Below are 17,631 nucleotides of genomic sequence, written 5' to 3'. Positions count from 1 at the left end.
GCTTGAACTCACGGACTGTGAGATCATGACCTGAGCCGAAGCCGGACGCTTAACCGACTGAGCCACCCAGGCGCCCCTATAGTAAGAGTTTTAATATCAGTAATCCTGCTATTGCATGTAGTTGGTCTCAGTTAATATCTGTTGAGTGAATGAGAGTAAAAAAAAAAATTGCTTACTTTAGAATTTGGGTCCTACATAGGAGAATAATATATTACCCTTGACAAAGAAAAGAATAGTATATACCCATGAAACTTACCCATGATAAACTTTTGGAGAAAGAGCTATTTGAGGTGGAATTCTCAGGATGCAATGTCAGGACAAGGACATTTTTCATATAGTCTGGGGCGGTGACATTATCCGCGAAGTATACGTTACTGTATTAAGAAGCACAAGTTCCTCATGAAAATTAGGTTCCTCCAAAACCAGATATGGAGCTTCCACAATTCCCACAAACTATAGCATCAGCCTAGAAATAGTTTAAAACATTTTTTTCCAGTAGCCTGAAAAACTTTCTGCTTTCCCCCAGATAGGTTTATTTTCTCCTAACATGCTAAGTTGAGTAAGAGGGCTTAGGCAGCTGTCATTCACATACACAAGTGGAAAGGAAGATCAGAACACAGATACCTCTTTGAAGGAGTTTTTTAGGCTCTGGACATGCGAGCTAGGGCTCGCTTTCAAGGCTTACTGACCTTTGGTTTATGTGTGGAGTCTTTCTTTTCTTTAAGAAAGACTAAACATTTTCTCTAACACTGTCAGCTCCTTGATATTAGTGTATTGATCCTTGTATCCTCAGCTCCTAGGTGATATTTGGCACATTGTGGACCCTCAATACTGTCTGAGATTGTGCTGCAAGTCATATGGTTTCTAAGCTTCCAAATCATTTGAATGTTTTAGTATGCAAAGAATCTAATATGTTGGAACTGCTATAACTAAGATGACCATCATTTACTATTCAAACGGTAGGTGAACACATCTATGCACTGAGAACTAGGTTGAATATTTTCCTCATATTATCACATCTAATCCTAAGAGCACTCCTATGAAGTGAGTATCTTTATTCTCATTTTACAAATGAGAAGATTTAATCTCAAGACTAAGTAATACCCAAGAGTCAAATGAACCACAAGTGTCAGAATTAGAATTTGAGACCAAGTTATGTCTATTTTCAAATGAAGCTCATGATCTACCAAAAACATAGCCAGGTGTCCTTAAAGACCAGTGACAAAGGAAGGCCTACACTTTTGCCCCGGGTTGAGGATTCGCTGATAGTAAAATCACACCAACTTGGCTACATTGAGGACTCCTACCACAGAGCAAAGCAACTGTCAGAGCAGCTGTCGATGTGGTTGTAGGAGTGAAATGTTGATAACTTTGTCCTCTTTCCTGTATTTTGCAACTAAAAGGCTAAGTTGATTGATAAGACTATCTTCGTGAACAAATAGTAGTCAAACAGACCTGCAGTCCCTATGTTTCCTTCCTCTTAACACTGTGACACGTACATTTAGTGTGGGTGAAATGACTAGGCAAATATGGGAAATATGCAGTGCAGTAACAGTGTCTAGGCTAAGGACAGACAGGTAATGATTAATGGTGCAGGCAGATAAGTGATGTCATACGATCTAGCTGATGGGGCAAGAAGCACAGGTGTACCGGTGACAACTTCTATAAGTTTAATCTGACTCAGATACTACCTTGGCAAGGTTTGTAGGGTCTCCAACCATATTAGAAGATGAGTGGTAAAATATAACACTGCATATTATTTATATTTGAATTTAAAAAATAAAAACTGAGAAAGAAAGAAAGAAAGAAAGAAAGAAAGAAAGAAAGAAAGAAAGAAAGAACAGTATCTCTGTACTACATTTATGTTTTAAAGAAAAAAGAAAGAAAGTGTCTATCCTCCAGAATTTTCTCTCCTTTGCTCTAGAGAATTACAGGGAATAAAATTGCCACCCATGACTAAACCACACAGGGCAGAGAAGCAGTCATTTAATTGGAACTTTCCTCTTACAAAGGTGGCAAAGGAGAAGTCATCTAGGATCAAAGGCCATTAGCAAAAGAAAGCAGAGATATGTCCCACATTCCTGAAAATAATGCTATTGGATTGGGCTATTAGTTGATTTATCACGGCCTGGAAAGACCTTAAAATCAGGCTGGGGACCAAGATCCTTGTAGATGAATGGACACGTAGATTTAATGGGTCATGAAACTTCTGTGTTTAGACATGATAGTGATATCAAAGATATGCATATCTGCTAAGGCTACAATCAATTAAACAAAAATGAGGCTGTGATGCAAGAATGAAACTTGATCATACCGAATCCCATGTAAGTCAGTGCAAAACCAGAGAAAAGAGAATGTCTCTTCTGGAAATCCTGGGAGTATTTCCTTTCTGAAAAGAGAATTCTTTCCAATATTACACCTACTTGAATAGATCCACTAGAATAATCACAATATCTTCAGCCACTGCCCGGTCACCCTTGAGGGAGTTGATCGTGTCTGGTGTACCACACACAACAATCACTAGAGAAGAGACAGCAAAACAAGGAGAGAAATACACAATGGTCTACATTCAAACACGTGGGAACCAGGCGCCCGAATCTGAACCCAGTATGTCTGTGCTACATTTATGTTTTCAAGGTTAACACCAATTCCTCAATTACTCTCTCCCTTGTTTTTTTCCATTTACAGTCATAGAGTCTGAGTAGAGCTGCATGGAATCTTAAAAAGAATCCTCTAGTCCATTCCCTTAACTTTACTGATTTAAAGAGCCTGGAAGACAAGATGTCAAAGGGTTAAAGAACTAGTAGATGGCAGAGCCCTAATATGCAAGTTTATGAATCCAGCTCAGTGTTTATTCCATTATACCAGGTTAGAGGAGTTACATAAACTATTTTCATTGATAAGCGCACCTCACCAATTGTTAAGTGCTTCAAAAAGTTATAGTAAAATTAATGGGTGAATTTATGTCATGTTCCTGAACAAGCCCATGTTCCTTGGGCTTTGCTTGTAGCTTCTTAACTCAGATCTCAGTCTTAGTGATTTCAGTGGCAGGGTTCAGTCTGTTCTGTGAGCTCTCGTACTCATTGGAATCAGATTTCCCAAATGCATGACTCTATGAGAAAGAGGAGTTGGGGTACATTGTATCTTTTTATATACTATGTTGTCCCATAAACTCCTTAGAGACATGAATACTTCTTTTTAGGGACATCTATACTTCTTTTCCCCCCCACATCTTGCCAATGATTTGTACATGGAGGGTTCTGATTATGGCAAATACTTAAATAATGACAGTAGATGATGATTTGAGTGATGCTAGGAATTCTTACCAAACAAGCACGTTCCCTCATAAGAAATGTCCACAGTTGATCCCTTTGCTTCTGATTTATTCTTATTTGTAAAGAGAATTCTTGGAAAGTGAAACAAATCACCTCACAGCTTAGTGAGCATGATTTTATCCCACATTTGACCTGCCACTGGGAGATCACTAGGCATGTGGGATATACATTAGAGGAAAATGAGATGATATGCTAACCTTGTAGTTTTGCTTTATGCCAGATAATCAGTAAACATATCCTCTTGGTCATCAGGGGACCAGGGTTCAGAATGTGTGAGGATTAGTCATAAATCCAATGATAGATTAGATTGAGGTGAATTTAAAAAGCAGTTTATCGGGGCACCTGGGTGGCTCAGTCAGTTAAGCGTCCGACTTCAGCTCAGGTCATGATCTCACAGTCCGTGAGTTTGAGCCCCTCATCGGGCTCTGTGCTGATGGCTCAGAGCCTGGAGCCTGCTCCAGATTCTGTGTCTCCCTCTCTCTCTCTCTCTGCCTCTCATCCTTCCTGTTGCATTCAGAAGCTCACACATAAAACTCCCCTGCTCATGCTCTCTCTCTGTCTCAAAAATAAATTTAAAAAAACATTAAAAAATAAATAAAAAGCAGTTTATCGATGGTGGGTCATGATATCATTTTGGTTTATGCAAGCTAGACTTTAGCATCATTATTACTTTCATGATGCTAATGTATTTATTCAACACTACTTTTCTCCTTTCTCTCATAGGAAAAGGTTTTAATCGGCAGAAGGACCAATATAATGGAGTTGCATGCAACTGCCGATCTCCCCAGATAAACAAAATATATAGAGGTAATGATGATAACTCTGTGCTGGTAGATTTGGCAAAATGACTCTTAAAGATGTAGTAGTTGTGAGGAAGAAGTTGGCAAAAAATTATCTCCATGTCCCCTTACCATTGCTTTTCCTGTTCTGGTTCATTAAGATATCCTGAAACTGGTCATTTCCCCTCAACATATCCTTGAAGCTAAGTTCCTGAGAAAAATAGGAAACTCCAGCCTCCAGAGCATTGAGGTACCTAGAACAGAGAAAAGAGAAACTCTAAGAAACAAGTTTGGTTTCTGCATGACCTTCCATGTTGTTTGCTCATTGTTTACAGATCTGTTGTGGGACTTGTTCATCTAAACTTCATTTCCACAATCACCGCAACCGATGATACACATCACGATATCAATAGTTTGGATGGTGGGATCTAGTTTGGTAAAGATATAAGGATAAGTTTTAGGGCATCTTCATGTATATATACAAATAGGAGACATTTGGTGGGTTGTTTATAATAGCTTCCTGCTATCTGCAGAAGGAAGGCTACTTTGTTCTATAAACCCCATTATCACAGATAAGTTGAAACCTTTGAGTCGACAGTGCAAAAATTCAGAGTTGATAGGAATCATTTATCTTCCCAATGAAATGGACCTTTGTGGGCTCTAAGCTCACCTCGAAATTTCCAGGATGAGGCCTTAAGGTTGACTCTTTAGGTCCCTAGATGTGCATTCCCAGTGGTACCCTTACTATTCCACATACTTCGGTGGAGAGAGACTGCAGAAGCAAGCACCATCGTGGTGGTGTAGACAGTAACACAACCAAAAGATTCCTTCTGCCACCTGTGCTGGAGTTGTGTGAACCTTGTAATTTTATTTTAGCAATGGTGCCTGATATCCTGCTCTCCTCCCGCTCCACTTATTCCTCTGAGCGATCGTGAGACAAATTATTTCTAACTAGCTGTAGGTATTGGCAGAATGCATATTCTCTGGTATCACATCTTTCACAGTAATGTGAAAGCAGTAACCATTGTTTTTCACTTTCCTTATCTGTAAAATGGAACTTGTACTTGTTTTCCTTTCTTTAGAGGATCTACTATAGGGGATCAATAAAAGTAATGTGAAAGTACTTTGAAAGCTAGAGTGCTGCAAATGTGATACATATTGATTGTATTTATACCATGTTTCCTTTGGCCCTTTTGCGTTTATTTGTGTGTTAGAAAGTGGGCTGGTGTCCATTCCCAGTGCTGCTTCAGATGGAAGGTGCATCTGATAATAACCGGATGGCCTGCCAGGATTCTGTGGCCTCTCTCTATGGCAAGTACCAGAAGCATATTAGTGGTCCTGCTCACCAGAAACAGTCCTCAGTCTCAGTGCCATTTTTGAAAACATACGCAGTGTTCCAAGAAAAATTTTTGAATGGCAAATTATTGGCCTTCCAAAAGTTAACCAAGAAGTATATCAGCTTCCTAGCTGGAGACAGCAGCCTGGTTAAAGTCTCTTTGTAGTCACAAGATAATCCAAAACTCCCAGCTGAAATCATGGGATAGTTCAAATCTGTGTCAAGGCTATGCCAAGAAGTGAGAAAGAAACAAACATCAGGATTAACTTCAGTAGCACAAATACAATCCCTCTTTAAACTGTTTCAAACTGTTTCCTGTGGTTGGTTATAAGCGGTAAGAATGAAATAGGGTCACTCAAGCACTCAAGAATGAAATAGGGAAATAGGTGTCCCTCCCACACAGGTAAATTTTAAAACGTTTATTGAGCATATGTTATGTTTTAAGATACTCTGCATATTTTCATGTATAATGTGGCTTGGTTCCAATTTATTCTAAAAGGAGGGGGTGGTCATAACATCGGGGCTGGGACATATGGCCTTTGGGGAGTAGGGCTAAGAAAACAGAGGATGGGCCATCATCAGGGCCTTGACATATGCCAGAAATGCTGTTCCCCTTGGCTCTTTGCCTGGCTGACTCTCATTCATGCATCGGGTCCTGGATTAAAGATCCCTTCAGCCATCAGAAAAACCTTTCACTGACACCTGCGACCAGGTAATTTTTGGGTCAGTATGTGTTTACTATCTGCCTCCTCCACTAGACTGCAAGCTCCATGAAGGCACAGATCACGTCTGGCTTAGGCACCTCCATATCTCCAGTCTGCCTGGGTCATATGTGCACCGTCAATGTGCACTTGATAAAGGAAGGAAAACAAAACCTCCCTTTCATCTTGAGCGCTAGGTGTCCTGCTTGCACTTAAACTCCCTATGCTCACAGTCAAATTTATCTTTTCTTTTAATTTTTCAAAAACGTTCTTCATTTCTTTTAGTGTTTTTTGAACACTTTCCATCCCTCACTCTGACATCTAATCAGGTATCAAATCAGTTGTCAGTTATTCTACCCTTAAATATCTTTAAAGGCTCTCCTTCCTTTCCAGGTCAACTGCTTGCATGCTAATTCAGCTCTCCTCCTCCCTTGATTACTTTCCCCATCAGTGTCTCCTGTGTGCTCTAGTCTTTCCTGTACACTGTTATCACTTATTCTTCCCGAAGTTGAGCTGCTTTTTATGGCACTTCCCTGCACCATCTAAGTTGTTTCTGATGCAAATCTAATTAAATCTGCTTCCCTCGCCTGGAACTCGTGACCTCCCCAATACAGCCCTACTTAATTTTTCTAGTTTTATCTGTTCCCCCTACTCATCTCTTGCACGCTGGTTGATACTGACTTTCACAAAATGTCTACACTTCTCTGCTTCTTTGCTTTTACACCCACTTACCCTCTGCCTGGCTGGGATCCTTAACTCCTCATCTCTACTCATTAAAATCTCACCTATGCTTCAACACTCAACTCGTATACCATCTCCTTCAAGAAATCCTTCCCCTCTTGAGCTAAACTCTTCCAACCAGAGGGAGCTCCTTTCTTCTCTGAACCCCACAGCTTCTTGTTTGTGTTTCTTCAGTTGAGCTTATTATACTCTGCCTTGTACTGGTTACCAATGCTCTTGTTGTTTTCTCTATTTTACTGGGCAGGGGGCTGTGTTTTACTTAATTTCTCTACTCAGACAAAACCAAAGTGCTTCTTTGCACACAAAAGGTTTCATAAATAGTCAATCAATTTTCCTACTCCTCCTTTCCTTCTGAGCACATTCTATGGCAAAGCAACAAGTGGTCAGATTAGATGACAACTGGGAATGAATGGAAGGAGAAGAATCTGTATTTGCCTGTATTTTAGTAGGGAAGATGAGCTGAGAAAGTGCTTCCGTGGCATGCAGTGGGTGTGAACATCTCAGAGTATTTGTACAGCTGGTAGGAGGTGTCAGAGGCAGACTTTGCAACAGAAATTTCAGAAATTTAATGTGACCTTCCAAAATCTATTGCATGGGGGTCCTTTAGTGTAGTTTTCTCTGTGTAGACAAAGGTGATCCTTGATTCAGGGGAAGACTGAACAGATGAAACACAGGCAAAGAAGAGGGCTTTAGATTTAGGGAAGGTGTGATCCGGCAGAACAAAATGTTTTATGGTGGCGAGAATTACACTGAGTAAAATGAATGGAAGAATGAGGGTGATTTTCGCCAAGGCAGAAAAATGTTTTTATTATAGAATATATTGGAAGTGGTTTTTTTTCCCCTAAGCTGAAAAGGGCACTGTGCAAGGTACTTTAATATGTTAATTATATAATCCTCAGTGCTGTGAATTGAGTACCTTTCTACTTCCCTTATTCTGAGGACCTAAGGATAGAACCAAGCCCTGCTAATGCCCAGGGTGTTGTACTTTCCTGTGTGTTTCCTCTGCTCATACTTTAGTAAAGATTTCCTTCATTAACTCCTCAAATTATCCAAGTTCATTGTCTTCTCTGTTCCCTGTCAGGACTCTTTTTACCTATACCATGTTGCCTCCCAGGCTCAGATGTTAGTAACTGGATGTGAATAGCTACTGTCCTTCACCTCATGGTAAGCAAAGGTAGAGCTACCTGGACAAGGGAATGACACTTACAGAGAAGTAGAAAAATGTGAGGGTTCCAACACCTCTGATTGTGTTGCCTTGACTAGACTTCTGTTTGATAAATCATTTAAATAGTGATACCATGTCCTGACTTCAACTTACGGTGGCATTAAAACAACAAACCAAACTACTTACTACATCTGGAAGGTGGAATATGTACACGAGGGCCCCACAAGGACACAGCCCATCTGTTTTTTATTCTGTAGGGGAAAAAAAGAAAAAGAAAACTCAGTCTCTGAAATAAAAGCAATGAGTAAATGGACAGGAAAGAAGTGGCAATGAAAAAGGCCTCTAGAAGCTTAGTAAGTAGGCCTCTCAAGAAAGGAGCAACTCATGGTGCCTTGGGTTGGGCACGGGACACTAAGGGATAAAGAAATCTGAGAAAGAGAAGGTGCTGCAGGTGGAAGGAAGGGTATTCTGCTGAAGGTAAGAAGGATGAAGGTGAACCTGGGTTCTTTGTCAAGAGGAGGATGCAGGGCGGGATAAGAAGGACTGATAGACTGTACCATGAGACATACCTGTGGGCCAGACTGAGGAGAGGCTAGATTTGGAGGCGCTTTGGGGGATGAGGGCAAGTTTTACTTTTAGGGAGGGCTATGAAACAGGGCTAAAGAGAACAAAATGCAGTGTGACCAGTTGGGTGACTATAGATCGTGTCTTGTACTATTTATCAAGAGGAACGTGATTAGGAACATCCCATCCCTAGTCTTAGAAAACCAGGGTATGCCTCCCTCTCAAGGGGTGGAAGGAAGAAATGCACACTCCTAGCATCATAAAGTGGAGTTTGTTAAACTCCCCTCGCTCATCCCTGGCCCTCCCAAGATTGAGAATGACTGCTGTCATCAACCACTCTTCTCCATGTGAGTCTACCTGTCTGGTTGGTGTAATGCTATCGATTAAAGATTTAGAGCCATTGTTCTATGTCCAGTGCTCTGCTTCTAGAACCTTTCCCTGGGTTTCTGGTAGTAAAAAGGCTTCTCACACACCTTGCGGCCTCTGGAGAGGTTAAGACATTCTTTTGTTCCATAAAGCCCGGGCTGAGGTGGGGAGTTGGGAGGAGGGAGTAGGCAAGAATCTTTCCCCTCCCATTTCCACCCTTTAACGTTACAGTTACTACTTTAAAATTAGGTTTCAGATTCAGCTCTTAAGCAATTAACCCGTGACTGCATCTACGGTTATGACCTGAAACAGACACCTCTGGTACGGGGCTTTAGAATCCCTCAGGTACTTCCCGAGGGACACAGAAGAAAACCAATTAATGGCAACATTCACATTTTTAAAAGGTTTTGGAAACAATTTAAAACAAAATAAGTCCCCTCCACAACACTGAAAGTGTAGAGCTAGAACACAGTAGATTCTCCCGACTTTCCTGTATTCCCAGAGGGCCCTCATCTCTTGGGAAATATACGGGGATAAAGTCAGATTACCCTGTCTCCAAAACACTCAGCTATGTGGCTAGAGATGACATAAGAAATGCTCACAGACGGGTGCTCAAGTCTCACACCGTGATCTCCCTGTACTAAGAGGTGTGAGCTACACCTACAAAAGCATTTACTTACTGAAATTTCCCTGAGTAGGTCAAGACCTTCACAGGTGCTACTCCGGCAGTCACTTGACTTGTAAATCAAACTATTCGAATAGATAAAGGTAGCATTCACAGTCACATTTATGCCTGTTATCCAGAAATGAGGGAAAAGAGAAAACATGTTATTTTTCAGTAGTTTATAGCCATGAGATTTACCTTTTGTCAGCTGATCCCGGGAAAAAAATGGATATGCATCTTCAGGCCCAGGAATATTTGAGTTCTGAGTTCTTATATCACTACCTGTCACTTCTTTCCTCTCTCTGTCTCTGTCTTTTATTTCTGCCTCTCTGTCTCTGTCTCTCTCTCAACAGCTTTATTGAGGTAAATTTACCCCCCATAAATGCCACCCATTTTAAGTGTACAATTGAATGATTTTTAGTAAATGTGTATTTGTGCAACCATCCCACAACCCAGCTTGACAACATTTTCATTATGTTCAAGGCTCTCCTCTTTTCACAACTGCAGACTCAGCAAGTTTCCTATACAGTTCTGGAGAGTGTTAGGAAAACAAAAATGTAGCCACTACAATATCTGTTCTTTCATGTTCCAAGGTGCTGGTTCTGCTTCCTGCCAACGTGCACACTGGAACCTCTGTGCTCTGTCCCCAAAGCCAAAGTGAACTGTGTCCATCATGGTCTAGGATCTTGGGATAACAGATCGCCTTCAGATCAAGGCAAGAGCCTTGGTAATATCCCTTGGTATTGCTAGATACCATATTTTGGACAAGAATAAAAAGACAGCGGAACCATGTGACCTTACATTTTGTCTCCTTCCGATAAAAAATATTCCACAGAAATGTTTGATTCCTAAAAGAGGCATCCTAATAGTGCCAAGCCCTTATACAGGAAGTCTGGAAACCTCAGCTGCTAGCTATACTGCTGGTTGCAGGGAGTGACGTTCTGAGTGTTCTTGCACCAGCCATTCGAATTTCTCTAACTTGGTTCCCTCAAATGTAAAATGGGATTAAAACCAGAATTATCAAATGTAACAATGTTGGTACTTTTAAAAGAGTAAAGCATGTCAACAACAGAAGTTATTGTTCTTCTGAACATCTGAATAAGAATGTTTATTTTAAAAAAATGTTTATTTATTTTGAGAGAGAGAGAGAGGGAATAAGTGGGGGAGGAGCAGAGAGAGAGGGAGAGACGGAATCTCAAGCAGGCTCCACACTCAGCATGGAGCCCAGTGCGGGGCTCAACTGGAGAGATCATGACCTGCGCCGAAATTAAGAGTCTGCTGCTTAACTGGCTGAGCCACCCAAGCACTCCCCAAATAAGAATATTTTTAAAGACAGAGACCTGTTCTTTCAAAGAATGAAAGTATCTTTGCATGTCTATAGCCACCTCAGAGGTGGGTCTAAGACTAGGAAGCATTTTACTTCTTGTCTTTTTTTTTGGGTGCGGGGAGGGTTAACTCAAGAACACTTTCCTGAGACTGTTCAGTAAGAGATCTAAATAAGAGTTGCCAAGTAGGAGAGGTCAATGTAATAAGACCAAAGAAAATTAATAGAAGAGGTGGGACCAGTGAGGGATTTAATAGCAACTAACACTTGCGAATAGCCATATGCCAGTCGTAATACTGCACATTTTACACCCTTTTTGTTACCTAATTCTTACAGCGGTAGGGAGCATATGGGGTCAATGAAACCAGGAAAATAGTATGAGTGAGGCTGTTGGGGACCCAGAAGAAAAGGAGAGGGCATGTGGGCACCAGGAGAAAATAGGGCTTGAGCCTGTCTTAGAAAGCAGCAAGAGGACTCAGGGAGTAAAGTGCAGTCTCGTACACAGTCACATGATGAAAACAGGGCTTTCAGAAGACAACCACACCTGCAGCTGTTAATGTATACATTAGCTCCTCCTCCTCAACCTCTGTGAGGGCTCTGTTCCCTCTTGCCACCATGAGGAGCACTGAAGATGACTCACTTAAAAATCCTACTGTCCAGGCAGCCCATGCTGGATGGGCACGGCAAAACCCAAGTATAAATCCTGCACAGGACCTAGGAGAAGGGAAATTCACATCCACTGAGTGTGATCTCAGACAAATGACTTCATCTATGGGGCCCCGGTTCCTCATCCATTGGTTGGTAGAACAGAACTGGATGATCTCTGTCACTAGATGCCTAGCATCAGGCTGTGTTTTTCGGCATGCATTATTTCAATCCTTAATCCTCCCCTGAATCCTATGAGGTTAATTGATATTTTGTCTTCCTAGCTTAAAAATCAGAAAATGGAGGTCTGGAGAGGTAGATGAACTTGCTTAGGGGGACACAGCTGGGGTTTTGAACCTAGGACGGTCTGATTCCAGAATCTGATATGCTATAGAATAGCAGTTTGCAAAGTGTAGACCATAGACTCCAGAGATAACCTGCAGGAGGGCCAGGAGGCCAAAGCTATTCTCATAAGCGTATTCAGACCTTCTTTGTTTTTTCCACTTTCCTCTTACGAGCATACAGTAGAGTTTTCCAGAGGCTACATAATATGTATTATTGCAACAGATTAAATGTAGAAGTAGATATGAGAATCCAGCCATTTTTTTTAAGGCTGACATTAAAGATGTACAAAAATATAAATCAATACCATTTTCCCCACTATTTTTGTTTTTTTGGTTTGAGAAATACAGGTTTTCTTTAATAAGAAATTTTATTTTATGTTACCAGATAAAGTGTTTCTAATTATTTTAAGTGAATCAATAAACAACTATTTACAACATTTCTCAGCCTTAATTTCCAATATAGTAACTGTCGATACATGTAACCATGTAAACAAAATTCCACAGAGCTCACAATTATTTTTAAGAGCATAAAGAGGTCTTGAAATCAAAAAGTTTGAGAGCCACTTCCGTAGAACATGCTATACAGTATGCTGCTGCCTCTCAACATTTTATGGCTAAGTGAAAACTGTGTTTGCTTTTGTTTTTTAATTTGGTAGAGGAAGAGGAGGATCTCTTCCTCTTTATCTCCCCAAATCCCAAGTGATTTCTCAAGAAGATACTGAAAAATTTTCAGACAACATAGTGACGTCATATCGAAGCTCAACTTTTAAACTTAACAATTCCCAAACCCAAGTGCTGTTTCTCATCTTTCTCCTGCCTGCACCTCCACCCCAGCATGATATCTCAGGGCTGGGAAGATGGATGGAATGCCAAGGCATACAGAGTAATCTCAGAACCTTTGTCTTCTACCTAGGGCTTTGAGGAAGGAGTTGGACCAAAGGGAATCTGAATATAGGTGCTAGAGCCTAGGAAAGCGGCCCCCTTGGCACATGAGATCATTTGGAGGGTATGAACTGGGTGTGCTTAGCCATGAAACATACATCCTTGAGAAGGTGATGTCTTAAGGCGGAAGGAGTCTCTTTTTGCATGTTGTCTATCAAATCCCATGTATTCTTCAAAACTCACAGACGTTTCCTAAGTACTAGGAAGAAATATTGTTTTCTTACATTTGGACATCACCCACAACATTTGAACTCTTAATTTTCTTCAGTTTAGCCCTTAAGTATATGTTTTAGAATTTCCCCCAAATAATAATGCCCAGTATGTTTAGAACATGAACGTATCTTTCCATCACAACCTGTACTTCTTGAGTTTCTCATGCATGAACATCCATCTAACAAAATGCATCATTAAATACAAAACTCTGGGCATCACTGTTTATTCTTTCATCCCCCTCAAAATTGTCCACTCATTTAATCTATTCAGCCACCTCACCACTCATCCATTCATGACTCTATTATATATGAGTATATGTATTATACATATAATATATATGGTTTTTATTTTAGAGTGAGTGCACACAAGCAAGGGAGAAGGACACAGGGAGAGTGAGAGAGAGAGAGAGAGAGAGAGAGAGAGAGAGTGTGTGTCTTAAGCAGGCTCCACACTCAGCCAAGAGCCAGATGCAGGGCTCATCCCACAACCCTGGGATCATGACCTGAACCGAAATCAAGAACTGGACGCTCAACCAACTGAGCCACCCAGGCGCTCCATGAATCTATTTTATAAATGAGATGAGTAGAACTTAGAATAAATAACTCACTTGATAAAGTGTTTATAATTAAACTAGTGATAGGTGGATCAGGAATTCAAATTCAGGTTGTATGAGTCCAGAGATCAAAATCTTACCACTATACTACACTCTTTATTTTATATCCTGGTAACTTGTTCAGGTAACAGTGGCAACAGCACAGTAATAACACAACTTTAACATCCTCAACAAAAACAACAACAGGGATGACAATAAAACCACCGCTACTGGGGGCGCCTGGGTGGCGCAGTCGGTTAAGCGTCCGACTTCAGCCAGGTCACGATCTCGCGGTCCGTGAGTTCGAGCCCCGCGTCAGGCTCTGGGCTGATGGCTCGGAGCCTGGAGCCTGTTTCCGATTCTGTGTCTCCCTCTCTCTCTGCCCCTCCCCCGTTCATGCTCTGTCTCTCTCTGTCCCAAAAAAAAAAAAAAAAAAAAAAAAAAAAAAAAAAAAAAAAAAATTAAAAAACCACCGCTACTTATTGAATTCCTAATTATGTTTCAGTCTGTGTATTGGGTACTTTACATGAATTTCCTCATTTAATTCATACCATATCCACACGAGGTAACTACTATCTATTGGGATTTTATAGCTAAGGGGATTGAGGCTCAGAAAACTTAAGTAATTTGCTCCAGGTCACTGATGATAAATGGTTGGACACAAAGCTGGAATATGAACAAAGAGCTGCCTGGTTCCAAATCTCTGCTTCTCACCATCGTGTTTCACTGGCTCATTTTAATGAGAAAGTTAGTTCATGGTGGGTAAAGATTATACAGCGTCCAGACAGCTGGAACCAGACAGATAGGGGTTGGAATTTCGTATCAAATAGACAGCCTGTATGACTTCAGCAAAGTTATGAAGCTTCCACTGTGAAACTGTGTCAATAATGCCAATCTTACAGAGCTGTGGTGACGAAGGACGCTATATATCTTACCTGGGACATGATGGGTACTCAATAAACAAGGAAGCCAAGGCTCAGAGAGACTAAGGGAAAAAGCTCACCCAGGGTCACAAAAAGAGAAAGGTCTGGGGCCAGGACTCCAATACAGGTCCCCAGAATTCAAATCAAATTTTCTTTCCATGATGCCACAGTCTTGGTAAATAAGGGGATTTTATTAAATCCTTCTAGTTCCATTACAGCTCTAGATCAGATCTAGCTATTTACATCTGAACTGGTCTCAGACAAGATTGAAGAAATGTATACTGCACAGCAAAAAGGTATCACAGATATGTGATACATGATACCTCTTGCTATATTACCAAAGAATTTTACTGTATTTTTCATGGTCATATGAATTTTATTTGTGACAACTTCTTGGAACACACACATCCAGTCTAGGAACAGAAAGGTACAGCATGAAGCTTAAATAACATCCATAGACAGTTGTGCAGCCTTTGGCAGAGGTACCAAACATATATATATACCTTGTGTTGGCCACATGGGGAGGAGAGCATGAACCTAATGAACCGGTGCAGCTTGGGCACTAGAAAAGAGCTTATTAGCACAGAGTTTTACATGGAGAAAATCAAGACATACCCTCTTTAGAACCATAAGTAAACATTAAGACGTATGAAATAGTCCTTGACTCAGTAATTATACTTTTGGCAATCTAGTCTCAAAGAATGGAAAAAACTGTATATTTGAAAATGCTTATTGTAGTAATTTTAAATAACCATGAGAAATTAAAAACAATGGGAAATCAAACAGTAGGGAATAACTGGATGATTTGGGAGGATAGCTACTCCAAAGAATATTACATATCCACTCACATCACATAAAGATTATGCAGTTATAGGAAAGTCATTTGCAGAATGATGTGAAGTAAAATTGGGATAAAAAATTGTTTCTTTTTTTTTAAATAATTTTTTTAGTTTTGGTTTATCTTTTTTTTTTAAGTTTATTTATTTATTTAGAGAGCATGAGTGGGGGAGGGGCCAAGAGAGAGAGGGAGAGAGAGAATCTCAAGCAGACTCCCAGCATGGAGCCTGATGTGGGCATGAACTGTGAGACCATGATCTGAGCTGAAACCAGGAGTTGGAAGCTTAACCACCTGAGCCATCCAAGCACCCCTAGAAAATTGTTTGTACGCCATAGTGATCCTAATCGTGTTCTTAAAAACAAGAACCTGAGAGCATATGAAAGACACTGGAGATATCCAGGTGGCTGAAAATGATCAGGGGTGATTTTTTCTCTTTATTCTACATATTTTATCTAATGTTATAAAGTTTATTTTAATAATTAATAGATACAATGAAGAACTGTAACACTGAATTTGGTTGCAAATTTACTGGACTATGTCTTATGTAATAGCCAGCCGAGATGTCAAGAGTGAACAGATGGATTAAAAATCCCAGAAATAGATGCAGCATCTGTCTGAATTTAACTCTCTTAATTCATGTTCTTGACCGGTAACCCTGTGAACTCTCAGGTCCAGATCAAATATTGCCTCTGAAGAGTTACAGAAAGGAACATGATGCCTCCCTGAAACGGAGCCATCAATCCAGTTGCGTGTGGGGCATTTCACTGCTGGGAACATCTGGCATTCTCTGGACTGGGGTCATTCCAAGAGCAGGGTGAGTTATGACGGAGCATAACGCAGTAGGACTTAAACCCTTCTCTCTGAGGACCTACTGCCTTGAAATAGAAAGGGGTTGTCTGACAAGCCCGTAGAGGAGAGTGGGTGATTAGGCAAAGAATGCAAGCGACCCTTTGACCCCAGAGGGGTAACAGGGAGGAGGTGGATCCTGTGACCATATTCTTACCGGCACTGAGCAGACGCTGTCTCACTATTTGCACTCCCTCATTCACCGCTTCTTTCAAGGTGTCCAAGGTCTCTGGGAAGGCCGAGTTGTTCATCATCAGGACGCTGATCTCATAGCTGCCATTGTTGCAGTTCTGACTGATCTGGGAGGTCCAGAACATCAGCGCTGGATGGAGGAGCAGTGACCACAAAACTAAGCCCAGCGGTGTCATCTTCATGACTTTGCTTACCTCAGAACCATACTCCTTGTGCTTGCTTGTTTTACTCTGCACTTTGAGGGAGGCAGGAACTCGGGCTAGACAGCCTCTAGCTGGGCCCCTCAGTCCACTCTTCCCCACGCTCCTTTCTGATCATGCCCCACTGGTCACGTGGCCCATGGGACACAGCCTGCCTGCCAGCAATTAGCAGCTACATTATGGTAGGAGATAAACCAAAGTTCACCTTGTGTGTTTGCTCACAGAAAGGCCAGAGTTATAAACAGGGAGATTACCTGGGCCTCACCCAATAAAAATACATCAATTTGTGACACATCACTGGGAAGAGGAAAAAGGGGAAGAGGGGAGTATAGTATATACATAAAAAGATTTGTAAAATGAAAAATAAAGGTCAAAGGGCTTAAGGATATAGTGGACTATGTGGTGTTTAGGTTATACCTGCACACTGGAACTGAATCCTCAATTAGAAGAACTGTTTCAATCACCCAGTCAGCAACTATTTGTTGAGATTTGATGGGGTGTTAGGCATTAGCAAAGCACTAGGTATACAGCTATAAGTGGTGTGAATATATTAGTGTCCTCATGGAACATGCATTCTGGCGACGAAGACACACATTAAATAAATAATTGTGATGTCTGACTCTTGATTTCAGCTCAGGTCATGATCCCAGGGTCATGGGATTAAGCCTCACATGGGGCTTTGCATTGAGTGTGGAGCCCACTTAGGATTCTCTCTCTCCCTCTGCCCCTCTGCCAGGCTCATGGGCTCTCTCTCTAAAATAAAAAAAAAATTGAAAAATAAAAAAAAATTATGAATAAACTCAACCGTGGAAAAAAGTACAGAGTGCTGTGTGGCACATGGCAGATTAATATAACCTATTCTAGAAAGTTGAGGAAGCTTCCCTGAGAAAGTGTCTTTGAGCTACCCAGAAGGATGAACTG

General features: G+C 41.0%; 1 protein-coding gene across 1 annotated transcript in view; it reads right to left on the bottom strand.

Annotated features, from left to right (window-relative positions):
* GUCY2C (guanylate cyclase 2C) overlaps positions 1-16,860 on the bottom strand; it is a 69,767-nt gene extending 52,907 nt beyond the window's left edge. Inside the window, exons 1-7 of the mRNA XM_058743594.1 lie at positions 16,476-16,860; positions 9,668-9,780; positions 8,244-8,308; positions 5,461-5,676; positions 4,247-4,368; positions 2,424-2,520; positions 257-374 (exon numbers count right to left, since the gene is read on the bottom strand). Coding sequence (XP_058599577.1) covers positions 257-374; positions 2,424-2,520; positions 4,247-4,368; positions 5,461-5,676; positions 8,244-8,308; positions 9,668-9,780; positions 16,476-16,692 — 948 coding nt within the window. The 5' untranslated portion in view covers positions 16,693-16,860. The remainder of the gene's footprint in view (positions 1-256; positions 375-2,423; positions 2,521-4,246; positions 4,369-5,460; positions 5,677-8,243; positions 8,309-9,667; positions 9,781-16,475) is intronic.
* Between the last annotated feature and the right edge of the window lie 771 nt (positions 16,861-17,631).

Source organism: Neofelis nebulosa, chromosome 8 (genome assembly GCF_028018385.1).
Source record: "Neofelis nebulosa isolate mNeoNeb1 chromosome 8, mNeoNeb1.pri, whole genome shotgun sequence".
NCBI classification, from domain to species: domain Eukaryota; kingdom Metazoa; phylum Chordata; class Mammalia; order Carnivora; family Felidae; genus Neofelis; species Neofelis nebulosa.
This window is presented reverse-complemented; position numbering and strand designations above follow the sequence as displayed.